At 55.9% G+C, this 14,179-nt stretch overlaps 2 protein-coding genes across 6 annotated transcripts in view; one reads left to right on the top strand and one right to left on the bottom strand.

The window, feature by feature from the left end:
- ATP13A1 (ATPase 13A1) overlaps positions 1 to 14,179 on the top strand; it is a 206,111-nt gene that overhangs the window by 60,191 nt on the left and 131,741 nt on the right. The gene's annotated exons all lie outside the window — the stretch shown is intronic.
- The window catches only part of LOC142905805 (uncharacterized), a 91,053-nt gene that overhangs the window by 3,856 nt on the left and 73,018 nt on the right, over positions 1 to 14,179 (bottom strand). Inside the window, exons 18-23 of the mRNA XM_076052932.1 lie at positions 13,676 to 13,863; positions 11,373 to 11,676; positions 10,688 to 10,760; positions 6,210 to 6,275; positions 3,063 to 3,197; positions 1,992 to 2,131 (exon numbers count right to left, since the gene is read on the bottom strand). Of these exons, the coding sequence (XP_075909047.1) occupies positions 1,997 to 2,131; positions 3,063 to 3,197; positions 6,210 to 6,275; positions 10,688 to 10,760; positions 11,373 to 11,676; positions 13,676 to 13,863 (901 nt within the window). The 3' untranslated portion in view covers positions 1,992 to 1,996. The remainder of the gene's footprint in view (positions 1 to 1,991; positions 2,132 to 3,062; positions 3,198 to 6,209; positions 6,276 to 10,687; positions 10,761 to 11,372; positions 11,677 to 13,675; positions 13,864 to 14,179) is intronic.

Raw genomic sequence — 14,179 nt, 5'->3', positions numbered from 1 at the left:
TGGGAGTGGCGTTACCCATTAGGGGCATGTCTCTGCCCATATATGGAAGGCAGTGGGAGTGGCGTTACCCAGTAGGGGCGTGTCTCTGCCCATATATGGAAGGCCGTGGGAGTGGCGTTACCCAGTAGGGGCGTGTCTCTGCCCACATATGGAAGGCAGTGGGAGTGGCGTTACCCATTAGAGGTGTGTCTCTGCCCATATATGGAAGGCAGTTGAAGTGGCGTTTCCCAGTAGGGGCGTGTCTCTGCCCATATATGGAAGGCAGTTGGAGTGGCGTTTCCCAGTAGGGGCGTGTCTCTGCCCATATATGGAAGACAGTGGGAGTGGCGTTACCCAGTAGGGGCGTGTCTCTGCCCATATATGGAAGGCCGTGGGAGTGGCGTTACCCAGTAGGGGCGTGTCTCTGCCCACATATGGAAGGCAGTGGGAGTGGCGTTACCCATTAGAGGTGTGTCTCTGCCCATATATGGAAGGCAGTTGAAGTGGCGTTTCCCAGTAGGGGCGTGTCTCTGCCCATATATGGAAGGCAGTTGGAGTGGCGTTTCCCAGTAGGGGCGTGTCTCTGCCCATATATGGAAGACAGTGGGAGTGGCGTTACCCAGTAGGGGCGTGTCTCTGCCCACATATGGAAGGCAGTGGGAGTGGCGTTACCCATTAGAGGTGTGTCTCTGCCCATATATGGAAGGCAGTGGGAGTGGCATTACGCAGTAGGGGCATGTCTCTGCCCATATATGGAAGACAGTGTGAGTGGCATTACCCAGTAGGGGCGTGTCTCTGCCCATATATGGAAGGCAGTTGGAGTGGCGTTACCCAGTAGGGGCGTGTGTCTGCCCATATATGGAAGGCAGTTGGAGTGGCGTTTCCCAGTAGGGGCGTGTCTCTGCCCATACATGGAAGGCAGTTGGAGTGGCGTTTCCCAGTAGGGGCGTGTCTCTGCCCATATATGGAAGACAGTGGGAGTGGCGTAACCCAGTAGGGGCGTGTCTCTGCCTAAATATGGAAGGCAGTGGGAATGACATTACCCAGTAGGGGCGTGTCTCTGCCCAAATATGGAAGGCAGTGGGAGTGGCGTTATCCAGTATGGGCGTTCCTCTGCCCATATATGGAAGACAGTGGGAGTGGCATTACCCGATAGGGGCGTGTCTCTGCCCATATATGGAAGACAGTGGGAGTGGCGTTACTCGGAGAGACGTGCCTCTTGCCCGTACGTGGAGCGTGAATCCAGGTTAATCATTTAGATTCCACTCAGTCGATCCGATATCAGAATAACGGGAGTAAGATTGTTAATATGAACAAATAATAAAAAATACAGATAATCCGTAACCAGCGAGTTAATCGCCTGGTCGATTCGTTGCTAATCGATGCGTGGATTGAGTAATCCCATTGGTCAGGTGACACACGCCCCCTTGTTTTGATTGGCTGATATCTTGAACGATTGGCGATTCCACCGTGGTCCGTTTTTATTGCACAACGAACCTGTGAAAAATGAGCTTCATAGCTCATCGGATTCCTCCAGTAGTAATAAATATTCTGATTCTAAATAACGAACAGCGGCGGAAATGACACAGTGCACGTCGTCATGCTGAGACGTGGAGGGTACTGAGAGCCCTTCCACCCACCCACTCTCCTACCCACCAATCCACCCACCCTCCTACCCTCCCACCCACCAATCCATCCACCCACCAATCCACCCACCCACCAATCCATCCACCCACCAATCCACCCACCCACCCTCCAAGCCACCCTCTTACCCACCCACCCTCTTACCAACCCACCCACCCTCTTACCCACCCACCCACCCTCTTACCCACCCATCCTCCTACCCTCTCACCCACCAATCCATCCACCCACCCACCAATCCACCCACCCTCCAAGCCACCCTCTTACCCACCCACCCTCTTACCCACCCACCCTCTCACCCTCCTACTCACCCTCCTACCCACCCTCCTACCCACCAATCCACCCTCCCTCCCGCCCTCCCAGCGACCCACCGGTATCACTCGTTGATGGTCTTGATGAACTCAATGGCGGAGCAGAACTGGAGCCAGCAGTAGGAGTCATGGCCCTCCATGGAGGCGGCGTGCAGGCTGCTCACGTACTGCACCGTGGACAGCAGCGCCCGCGGGTTTGCCTGCGTGTGTGTGTGTGTGGGCGCGTGCACGTGTGTGCGCGGGTGTGTGTGTGCGTACGTGTGTGCGTGTGCACGTGTGTGTGTGCACGTGTGTGTGGATGCGTGCACGTGTGTGTGTGCACGTGCGTGTGCACGTGTGTGTGTGCACGTGTGCGTGTGTGTGGATGTGTACACGTGTGTGGGTGCACGTGCGTGTGTGTGCACGTGTGTGTGTGCACGTGTGCGTGTGTGTGGATGCGTACACGTGTGTGGGCGCGTGCACGTGGGTGTGCGTACATGCGTGCGTGTGTACGTGTGTGTGTAAGTGAGTGTACGTGCGTGTGGACGTATGTGTGTGTGCACGTGTGCGTGTGTGTGCACGTGTGCGTGTGTGTGCACGTGTGCGTGTGTGGATGTGTGCACGTGTGTGGGTGCACGTGCGTATGTGTACGTGTGTATGTGTGCGTACGTGTGTGTGTATGTGTGCGTGCATGCATGCACGTGCATGTGTGTGTGTGCGTGCGTGCGTACACGTGTGTGCGTGCGTGTGTACACGTGAGTGCGTGTGTGCGTGCGTACATGTGTGTGCGTGTGTGCGTGCGTACACGTGTGTGCGTGCGCGCGTGTGTGGGTGTGTGTGTGTGTGCGTGCGTGCGTACGAGCGCGGTGCAACAGAGTACATCAGATTCACGACTCAACTCGACTCATTTGCCATGACCTATCCACACGAGGTCACGGAAGTCGGAACCCAGGCATCGACAGACGAGCGACGGGCGTCCGTAGGGTCACCGTGACCTTGACCCCCACCCCGACAAGAGGTCACGGGAACCGGAACGGGCGAGCGTAAGGCGCCCCGGCGGGGGGTGGCCGTGACCTCGAAGCCGACCTTGACCCGGTCGAGCGTGCGAGCGAGCGAGCGGGCGGGCGGGCGGGCGACCCGACCTGGGCTGACCTGCACGATGACGTAGACCATGACGGGGATGAGGTCGTCGGCACCGGGCCCCGACCCGCGCTCCGTTGCCAGGCTCAGCAAGGTCACCACCGTGCGGCAGACACGCAGGATGCAGCGAGCCTTGTCGCTCGGGGTCTGGGGTGGGGGGTGGGGGTGGAAGACGAGAAAGATTGCGCTCCCCTTCCTTAGGTAGCCGCGGTGGCTATGAGATGTTGACTACCTCGCCTGGTATACAGGAGGTCGTGGGTTCGATCCAGGCCCTGACGCCTGCTGCTGCTGTATATTTGGAGTCTGCGTGTCTCTCTCATCATCATCACGGTGGCTATGAGATGTTGACTACCTCGCCTGGTGTACAGGAGGTCGTGGGTTCGATCCCAACCCTGACACCTGCTGCTGCTGTATATTTGGAGTTTGCGTGTCTCTCTCATCATCATCATCATCACGGTGGCTATGAGATGTTGACTACCTCGCCTGGTGTACAGGAGGTCGTGGGTTCGATCCCGACCCTGACACCTGCTGCTGTATATTTGGAGTTTGCGTGTCTCTATCATCATCATCATCACGGTGGCTAGGAGATGTTAACTACCTCGCCTGGTATACAGGAGGTCGTGGGTTCGATCCAGACCCTGACACCTGCTGCTGTATATTTGGAGTTTGCGTGTCTCTCTCATCATCATCATCATCACGGTGGCTATGAGATGTTAACTACCTCGCCTGGTATACAGGAGGTCGTGGGTTCGATCCAGACCCTGACACCTGCTGCTGTATATTTGGAGTTTGCGTGTCTCTCTGTCTATCCCCGTGGTCGCGTGGATTTTTGTCCGGGTCCTCCGGTTTCCCCCCCCCACCCACCCCACGTTTAGAATCAACATCGCCACACGTTTAAAAGTATTTGGCTAACGCTATTAATGTCCACGTGACGACGATGACGACGATGACGATGATGAGTCCACTCCGTAGAGCTATCACTTGTGTTTGCCAGCTCGCTTCTGAAACAGCGCTTGGGTAGCTCAGCGTGCGAGCCTTACGCCCGGGGCACAATGGAAGACTTTCAAGTTTCATTGTTTAAAGCAGTGGGTTTCTAAACCTTTACAGCAGCCCTGCACACTCCACTCCCACCCCACCCACCCCCCTTTCTTTCTCGATCATTAAGAAAAGCGTACAAATCGCGTAACTACCATAGTGGGGTTGATGAAGCAAAGCGAGTGGAAACTTTAACGTTGCCCCGTGCTTAATTTGGGGGGTGTTTATCGATGATTTGCCACTCCCTAAAAACAAAAACAAAAAACTTCTGGCCACGTCCCCCGAATCCCCCAGGGAGTGGCGTGGCAGCCCAAATGGGGGGCCCTTAAACGTTAGCGCGTCGCGAGTCGAGGGTCAGGCAGAACGTGCCCTTGGGGGGGGGGGGGGGGCCCGTCCATAAATGACGTCACGCCATTTTGGACGATTTTTTTAACCCCTCCCCCAACCGCCTTCGTCAGGCGGCGTCACAAAAAGCCAGACCCCCCCCCCCCACTGAAATATGACGTCACAAAGCTCTGCCCCACCTCTCCTCCCAAAAAAAATATATAAATCATGCTTCAAATCACACTCTTGGTTCTTTCGGTAAAGTCACGTAGAAAGGGAAAAAAATAAAAAATTATGAAAATAAAAAACGACGTATTTTTATTATTTTATTGTTTCCCTCCTACGTGGTGACTTTACCGAAAGAACCGAGAATATGAACCTCTTGTATTCATGGTTCTTTCAGTGAAGTCACGTAGAAGGGAAACAATAAAATAATAAAAAATATAAAACAATAAAATTCTCACGACGTTTCGACTGCTACACAAGCAGCAGTCATCATCAGGTGTTGCAGTCGAAACCTCGTGAGAATTTTATTGTTTTATATATATTTTTTTAATTTTACTGTTTCCCTTCTACGTGGTGACTTTACCGAAAGAACCAAGAATATGAACCTCTTGTATTCATGGTTCTTTCAGTGAAGTCACGTAGAAGGGAAACAATACAATAATAATATAAAACAATAAAATTCTCACGACGTTTCGACTGCAACACAAGCAATCATCATCAGGCGTTGCAGTCGAAACCTCGTGAGAATTTTATTGTTTTATATTTTTATTATTTTATTGTTTCCCTTCTACGTGGTGACTTTACCGAAAGAACCGAGAATATGAACCTCTTGTATGCATGGTTCTTTCAGTGAAGTCACGTAGAAGGGAAACAATAAAATAATAAAAATATAAAACAATAATATTCTCACGACGTTTCGACTGCAACACAAGCAATCATCATTAGGTGTTGCAGTCGAAACCTCGTGAGAATTTTATTGTTTTATATATTTTTTTAATTTTATTGTTTCCCTTCTACGTGACTTTACCGAAAGAACCAAGAATATGAACCTCTTGTATTCATGGTTCTTTCAGTGAAGTCACGTAGAAGGGAAACAATAAAATAATAAAAATATAAAACAATAAAATTCTCACGACGTTTCGACTGCTACACAAGCAGCAGTCATCATCATTGCTTGCGCTGCAGTCGAAACCTCGTGAGAATTTCATTGTTTTATATTTTTTATTATTTTATTGTTTCCCTTCTACGCGGTGACTTTACCGAAAGAACCAAGAATGTGAATCCCTGCAGTCGCGAAAGCTTTAAATAAAAATAAAACATGCTTCACATCGCTTTAAACTATTGTCATTGCAGCGCGTATTTAATGTGGCGACGCACTCTGATGTTGCAGGAGGAAACATTTATGACAAAGTCTATTTAATTAAGTAGAAACGTAGAAATAAGAAATATTTTTTTACATAATATTATAATTTTTATTATTTTAAATTTTTTCATCATTTCTTATTTCTACGTGACTTTACCGAAAAGAAAAACAAAGAGCAATTCCTGCAGTCACTTTAGCACCAAATCAAGTTTCAAGCAGAACGCGTTGCCCACATTTATTTAAAGCTGCGCATTTTTACGTGACGTCACATTTCTCAAACTTCTCCCCCCTCCCCCTCGTCACACATCGTCACAAATGTCTGACCCCCCCACCCCCCCCCCACCCCCCCCCCCAGGTACGTGACGTCATGTATGGAGGGCCCGTGGTCACGTGGCCTAACGCGGCGCGCCGTGAGGCCCGCGGCGCCGCACCTTGTAGGCCCACAGCAGCTGCAGCTCCTCCTGCGCCTGCCACCAAGGGGCCTCGTTGTGGAACGCCTGCACCAGGACACAGAGGGACGCGGCGAGCCAGGGCCATCAGGGCCATCAGGGCCATCAGGGCACGGCGAGCCAGAGCCATCAGGGCCATCAGGGCCATCAGGACACCAGGGCCATCAGGGCCATCAGGGCCATCAGGGCCATCAGGGCCATCAGGGCCATCAGGGCACGGCGAGCCAGAGCCATCAGGGCCATCAGGGCCATCAGGGCCATCAGGGCCATCAGGGCCATCAGAGCCATCAGGACACAGCGAGCCAGGGCCATCAGGGCCATCAGGGCCATCAGGGCACGGCGAGCCAGGGCCATCAGGGCCATCAGGGCCATCAGGGCACGGCGAGCCAGAGCCATCAGGGCCATCAGGGCCATCAGGACACCAGGGCCATCAGGGCCATCAGGGCCATCAGGGCCATCAGGGCCATCAGAGCCATCAGGGCACGGCGAGCCAGGGCCATCAGGACACAGAGGGACGCGGCGAGCCAGGGCCATCAAGGCCATCAGGACGCGGCAAGCCAGGGCCATCAGGGCCATCAGGGCCATCAGGGCCATCAGGGCCATCAGGGCCATCAGGACACGGCAAGCCAGGGCCATCAGGGCCATCAGGGCCATCAGGGCCATCAGGACACGGAAAGCCAGGGCCATCAGGGCCATCAGGACACGGAAAGCCAGGGCCATCAGAGCCATCAGGGCCATCAGGACACGGCAAGCCAGGGCCATCAGGGCCATCAGGACACGGAAAGCCAGGGCCATCAGGGCCATCAGGGCCATCAGGGCCATCAGGGCCATCAGGGCCATCAGGACACGGAAAGCCAGGGCCATCAGGGCCATCAGGGCCATCAGGGCCATCAGGGCCATCAGGGCCATCAGGACATGGCAAGCCAGGGCCATCAGGACGCGGCGAGCCAGGGCCATCACGGCCATCAGGACCATCAGGGCACGGCAAACCAGGGCCATCAGGGCACGGCGAGCCAGGGCCATCAGGGCCATCAGGGCCATCAGGGCCATCAGGGCCATCAGGAACCGCCCGAGACAGAGAGAGAGAGAGGTGGGGGGGCGGGGGGAGATGGAGGAGACGCCCAGACCCAGGAGCTCAAATCCCGGGATTTTCTCAGCTGTGACGACTCAAGTGTCTTCCACACAGCCATCATGAACTGCCCCCTGAGACAGCGAGACCCAGGGCTTGAACCCAGGTTCAGTATGTGTGTGTGTGTGAGACAGCCATTATGAACCCCTGAGAGAGAGAGACAGAGACACCCAGACCCAGGGCTTGAACCCAGGTTCAGGGTGTGTGTGTGTGAGACAGCCATTATGAACCCCCTGAGTGAGAGAGAGACACCTAGACCCAGGGCTTGAACCCTGGTTTAGGATGCGTGTGTGTGAGTCACAGCCATTATGAACCCCCTGAGTGAGAGACAGAGACACCTAGACCCAGGGCTTGAACCCAGGTTTAGGATGTGTGTGTGTGTGTGTCACAGCCATTATGAACCCCCTGAGTGAGAGAGAGACACCTAGACCCAGGGCTTGAACTTAGGTTTAGGGTGTGTGTGTGTGTGTCACTGCCATTATGAAACCCCTGAGTGAGAGAGAGACACCTAGACCCAGGGCTTGAACTTAGGTTTAGGGTGTGTGTGTGTGTGTCACAGCCATTATGGACCCCCTGAGAGAGAGACAGAGGCACCTAGACCCAGGGCTTGAACCCAGGTTCAGGATGTCTGTGTGTGTGTGAGACAGCCATTATGAACCCCCTGAGTGAGAGACAGAGACACCTAGACCCAGGGCTTGAACCCAGGTTCAGGGTGTGTCTGTGACACTGCCTTTATGAACCCCCTGAGTGAGAGACAGAGACACCTAGACCCAGGGCTTGAACCCAGGTTTAGGGTGTGTGTGTGTGTGACACTGCCATTATGAACCCCCTGAGAGAGAGACAGAGACATCTGGACCCAGGGCTTGAACCCAGGTTCAGGGTGTGTGTGTGTGTGTGTCACAGCCATTATGAACCCCCTGAGAGAGAGACAGAGACACCCAGACCCAGGGCTTGAACCCAGGTTCAGGGTGTGTGTGTGTGTGAGACAGCCATTATGAACCCCCTGAGTGAGACAGAGACACCTAGACCCAGGGCTTGAACCCAAGTTCAGGATGTGTGTGTGTGTGAGACAGCCATTATGAACCCCCTGAGTGAGAGACAGAGACACCTAGACCCAGGGCTTGAACCCAGGTTTAGGGTGTGTGTGTGTGTGACACTGCCATTATGAACCCCCTGAGAGAGAGACAGAGACATCTGGACCCAGGGCTTGAACCCAGGTTCAGGGTGTGTGTGTGTGTGTGTCACAACCATTATGAACCCCCTGAGAGAGAGACAGAGACACCCAGACCCAGGGCTTGAACCCAGGTTCAGGGTGTGTGTGTGTGTGTGAGACAGCCATTATGAACCCCCTGAGTGAGACAGAGACACCTAGACCCAGGGCTTGAACCCAAGTTCAGGATGTGTGTGTGTGTGTGTGAGACAGCCATTATGAACCCCCTGAGTGAGAGACAGAGACACCTAGACCCAGGGCTTGAACCCAGGTTTAGGGTGTGTGTGTGTGTGTGTGACACTGCCATTATGAACCCCCTGAGAGAGAGACAGAGACACCTGGACCCAGGGCTTGAACCCAGGTTCAGGGTGTGTGTGTTTGTGTCACAGCCATTATGAACCCCCTGAGAGAGAGAGACACCTAGACCCAGGGCTTGAATTCAGGTTTAGGGTGTGTGTGTGTGTCACAGCCATTATGAACCCCCTGAGAGAGAGACAGAGACACCTAGACCCATGGCTTGAACCCAGGTTTAGGGTGTGTGTGTGTGTGTCACAGCCATTATGAACCCCCTGAGTGAGAGACAGAGACACCTAGACCCAGGGCTTGAACCCAGGTTCAGGGTGTGTGTGTGTGTGTCACAGCCATTATGAAACCCCTGAGTGAGAGAGACACCTAGACCCAGGGATTGAACTCAGGTTTAGGGTGTGTGTGTGTGTCACAGCCATTATGAAACCCCTGAGTGAGAGAGAGACACCCAGACCCAGGGCTTGAACTCAGGTTCAGGGTGTGTGTGTGTGTGTGTCACAGCCATTATGAACCCCTTGAGAGAGAGAGACAGAGACACCTAGACCCAGGGCTTGAACCCAGGTTCAGGGGGTGTGTGTGTGTGTCACAGCCATTATGAACCCCCTGAGAGAGAGACAGATACACCTAGACCCAGGGCTTGAACCCAGGTTCAGGGTGTGTGTGTGTGTGTCACAGCCATTATGAAACCCCTGAGTGAGAGAGACACCTAGACCCAGGGATTGAACTCAGGTTTAGGGTGTGTGTGTGTGTGTGTCACAGCCATTATGAAACCCCTGAGTGAGAGAGATACACCTAGACCCAGGGCTTGAACTCAGGTTCAGGGTGTGTGTGTGTGTGACACTGCCATTATGGACCCCCTAAGTGAGAGACAGAGACACCTAGACCCAGGGCTTGAACCCAGGTTCAGGATGTGTGTGTGTGTGTGTGTCACAGCCATTATGAACCCCCTGAGAGAGAGAGACAGAGACACCCAGACCCAGGGCTTGAACCCAGGTTCAGGGTGTGTGTGTGTGTGTCACAGCCATTATGAACCCCCTGAGTGAGAGAGAGACACCTAGACCCAGGGCTTGAACTCAGGTTCAGGATATGTGTGTGTGTGACAGCCATTATGAACCCCCTGAGTGAGAGAGACAGAGACACCTAGACCCAGGGCTTGAACCCAGGTTCAGGGTGTGTGTGTGTGTGTGACACTGCCATTATGAACCCCCTGAGAGAGAGAGACAGAGACACCTAGACCCAGGGCTTGAACCCAGGTTCAGGGTGTGTGTGTGTGACACTGCCATTATGAACCCCCTGAGTGAGAGAGAGACAGAGACACCTAGACCCAGGGATTGAACTCAGGTTCAGGATGTGTGTGTGTGTGTGTGTCACAGCCATTATGAATCCCCCTGAGAGAGAGAGACAGAGACACCCAGACCCAGGGCTTGAACCCAGGTTCAGGGTGTGTGTGTGTGTGTGTCACAGCCATTATGAACCCCCTGAGAGAGAGAGACACCTAGACCCAGGGCTTGAACCCAGGTTCAGGATGTGTGTGTGTGTGTGTCACAGCCATTATGAACCCCCTGAGAGAGAGAGAGAGACAGAGACACCTAGACCCAGGGCTTGAACCCAGGTTCAGGGTGTGTGTGTGTGTCACAGCCATTATGAACCCCCTAAGTGAGAGACAGAGACACCTAGACCCAGGGCTTGAACCCAGGTTCAGGATGTGTGTGTGTGTGTGTGTCACAGCCATTATGAACCCCCTGAGAGAGAGAGAGAGAGACAGAGACACCTAGACCCAGGGCTTGAACCCAGGTGCAGGGGGTGTGGAAGTACCGTGCGGATCTGGATGGCCGGGTGGTCAGGGGTCACGATGAGGGCGAGACGCTGGATGTGACGGGAGAACAATCTGGAAGACATCGTCGTGACGATCATCATCATCATCATCACTGTTATCATCATCGTCGTCATCACCGTCACCCTCATCGTCATCATCGTCGTTATCATTGTCATCATCATCGGTATCATCATCGTCATCATCGTACCAGCAGCATCGCATCATCACGGCCAGGTGAAATATATAAATTGTCGTCATCATCATTACAACCGTGGAGTGATAGCCCGGCCCCCTTTACGGATGTTCGTGGTTCCAACCTGGCAGGCCGCGCCGGTCAATCTCGCGAAAACACGGCGACGCACACCACAGGCGTCCCAACGCGGCGGCCACTGGGTACAGCTAACCCCTCTCGCTCCCCGGTAACCGCTCGCTCCCCGCTATCCGCTCGCTCCCCGCTAACCGCTCGCTCCCCGCCAACCGCTCGCTCCCCGCTGACCGCTCGCTCCACGCTAACCGCTCGCTCCACGCTAACCGCTCGCTCCACGCTGACTGCTCGCTCCCCACTAACCGCTCACTCCCCGCCAACCGCTCGCTCCCCGCTATCCGTTCGCTCCCCGCTATCCGCTCGCTCCCCCGCCAACCGCTCGCTCCCCGCCAACCGCTCGCCCCCCGCCAACCGCTCACTCGTCTCGGTGGACGTCGGCGTCGTCGTTGGGGTTGAACGCCCAGCGGAAGATCTTCTCCATGACGCACCGCTCCAACGCCGCCTCCACTTGCCCACGGAAGCGGCAGGTGGCTTCACAACCACCGCCACCGCCACCGCCACCACCACCGCCGCCACCACCACAGCCGCCACCACCACCGCCACCGCCGCCACCACAGCCAGCCGTCCCGGCTACGACGCCGTCCACAAGGCTGGCGGTGAAGGAGCGAAGGAGGCCGTGGAGCAGCGGGGTCTTCTCGTCCTCCACCCTCAGGCGCTTGTAGGCTGCCGGAGCACGTGGGTTGGGCGGTGGGTGGGTGGGAGGGTGGTGGGTGGGAGGGTGGTGGGTGGTGGGTGGTTAGGGTGGTGGGTGGGAGGGTGGTGGGTGGGTGGTTAGGGTGGTGGGTGGGAGGGTGGTGGATGGGTGGGAGGGTGGTGGGTGGGTGGGAGGGTGGTGGGTGGGTGGTTAGGGTGGTGGATGGGTGGTTAGGGTGGTGGATGGGTGGGAGGGTGGTGGATGGGTGGGAGGGTGGTGGGTGGGTGGGAGGGTGGTGGGTGGGTGGTTAGGGTGGTGGGTGGGTGGGAAAGTGGGTGGGTGGTTGGGTGGTAGAAGGGGGGGTGTTGGGTGGTGGGGAGGGTGGGTGGGAGGGTAGGTGGGTGGGTGGGTGGGAGGGTAGGCGGGTGGGTGGTGGGGAGGGTGGGTGGGTGGTGGGGTGGGTGATGGGGAGGGCGGGTGAGTGGGAGGGTGGGTGGTGGGGAGGGTGGGAGGGTTGTTGATTGGGTGGTGGAAGGGGAGATGGTGGGTGGGTGGTGGGGAGGGTGGGTGGGTGGTGGGGAGGGTGGGAGGGTTGGTGGTTGGTGATTGGGTGGGTGGGTGGCTCTATCAACATCACCATCATTCGCACTGTTATTCAAGGGACCTGTTTTCACCATCGCGCTCACCACCACTCTCACCACCACCACCACTCTCACCACCACTCTCACCACCACCACTCTCACCGCCACTCTCACCGCCACTCTCACCACCACTCTCACCACCACCACTCTCACCGCCACTCTCACCACCACTCTCACCACCACTCTCACCACCACTCTCACCACTCACCACCACCACTCTCACCACCACTCTCACCACTCACCACCACCACTCTCACCACCACCACCACTCTCACCACCACTCTCACCACCACCACTCTCACCACCACTCTCACCACCACTCTCACCACCACTCTCACCACCACTCTCACCACTCACCACCACCACTCTCACCACCACTCTCACCACTCACCACCACCACTCTCACCACCACCACCACTCTCACCACCACTCTCACCACCACTCTCACCACTCACCACCACCACTCTCACCACCACTCTCACCACCACTCTCACCACCACTCTCACCACCACTCTCACCACTCACCACCACCACTCTCACCACCACTCTCACCACCACTCTCACCACCACTCTCACCACTCACCACCACCACTCTCACCACCACTCTCACCACTCACCACCACCACTCTCACCACCACCACCACTCTCACCACCACTCTCACCACCACTCACCACCACCACTCTCACCACCACTCTCACCACCACTCTCACCACCACTCTCACCACCACTCTCACCACCACTCTCACCACTCACCACCACCACTCTCACCACCACTCTCACCACCACTCTCACCACCACTCTCACCACTCACCACCACCACTCTCACCACCACTCTCACCACTCACCACCACCACTCTCACCACCACCACCACTCTCACCACCACTCTCACCACCACTCACCACCACCACTCTCACCACCACTCTCACCACCACTCTCACCACCACTCTCACCACTCACCACCACCACTCTCACCACCACCACCACCACCACTCTCACCACCACCACCACTCTCACCACCACTCTCACCACCACTCTCACCACTCACCACCACCACTCTCACCACCACTCTCACCACCACTCTCACCACCACTCTCACCACCACTCTCACCACTCACCACCACCACTCTCACCACCACTCTCACCACTCACCACCACCACTCTCACCACCACCACCACGCTCACCACCACTTTCACCACCACGCTCACCACCACTTTCACCACCACTCACCACCACCACTCTCACCACCACCACCACCACTCTCACCACCACCACCACTCTCACCACCACCACCACCACCACCACTCTCACCACCACCACCACCACTCTCACCACCACCACCACTCTCACCACCACTCACCACCACCACCACCACGGCGGCGCTCACCTGCGACGAACTCGTTGAGCGAGGCGGTGCGGAGCGCCAGGAAGGCGTCGACGTAGCGAGCGGCGACTCGCGAGTCGCTCGCCGCTCGCTGGCTCGCAGCGACCGACTCGGCGAGGCTCAGCCGGCTCAGAGCGGCGTGCAGGGCGCGGCGACAGCGGACCAGGTAGGCGACGTACCTGGACCGCTCCCTACACCGCACGCGTCGCACGCACACACACACCGCACACACACACACGTGTACACGCGCACACCGCACACACACACCGCACACACACACACACCATACACACACACACCACACACACCACACACACACCGCACACACACACACGTGTACACACGCACACACACACACGTGTACACACACACACACCATACACACACACACACCACACACACACCGCACACACACACACGTGTACACACACACACCATACACACACACACCACACACACCACACACACCACACACACCGCACACACACACACACACCACACACACAC

Source organism: Petromyzon marinus, chromosome 59 (genome assembly GCF_048934315.1).
Source record: "Petromyzon marinus isolate PM22_M1 ecotype Great Lakes invasive population chromosome 59, UKy_Petmar_22M1.pri1.0, whole genome shotgun sequence".
In the NCBI taxonomy this organism is placed as follows: Eukaryota; Metazoa; Chordata; class Hyperoartia; order Petromyzontiformes; family Petromyzontidae; genus Petromyzon; species Petromyzon marinus.
The sequence above is the reverse complement of the archived record's forward strand: the minus strand, read 5'-3'. Positions and strand labels throughout refer to the sequence as shown.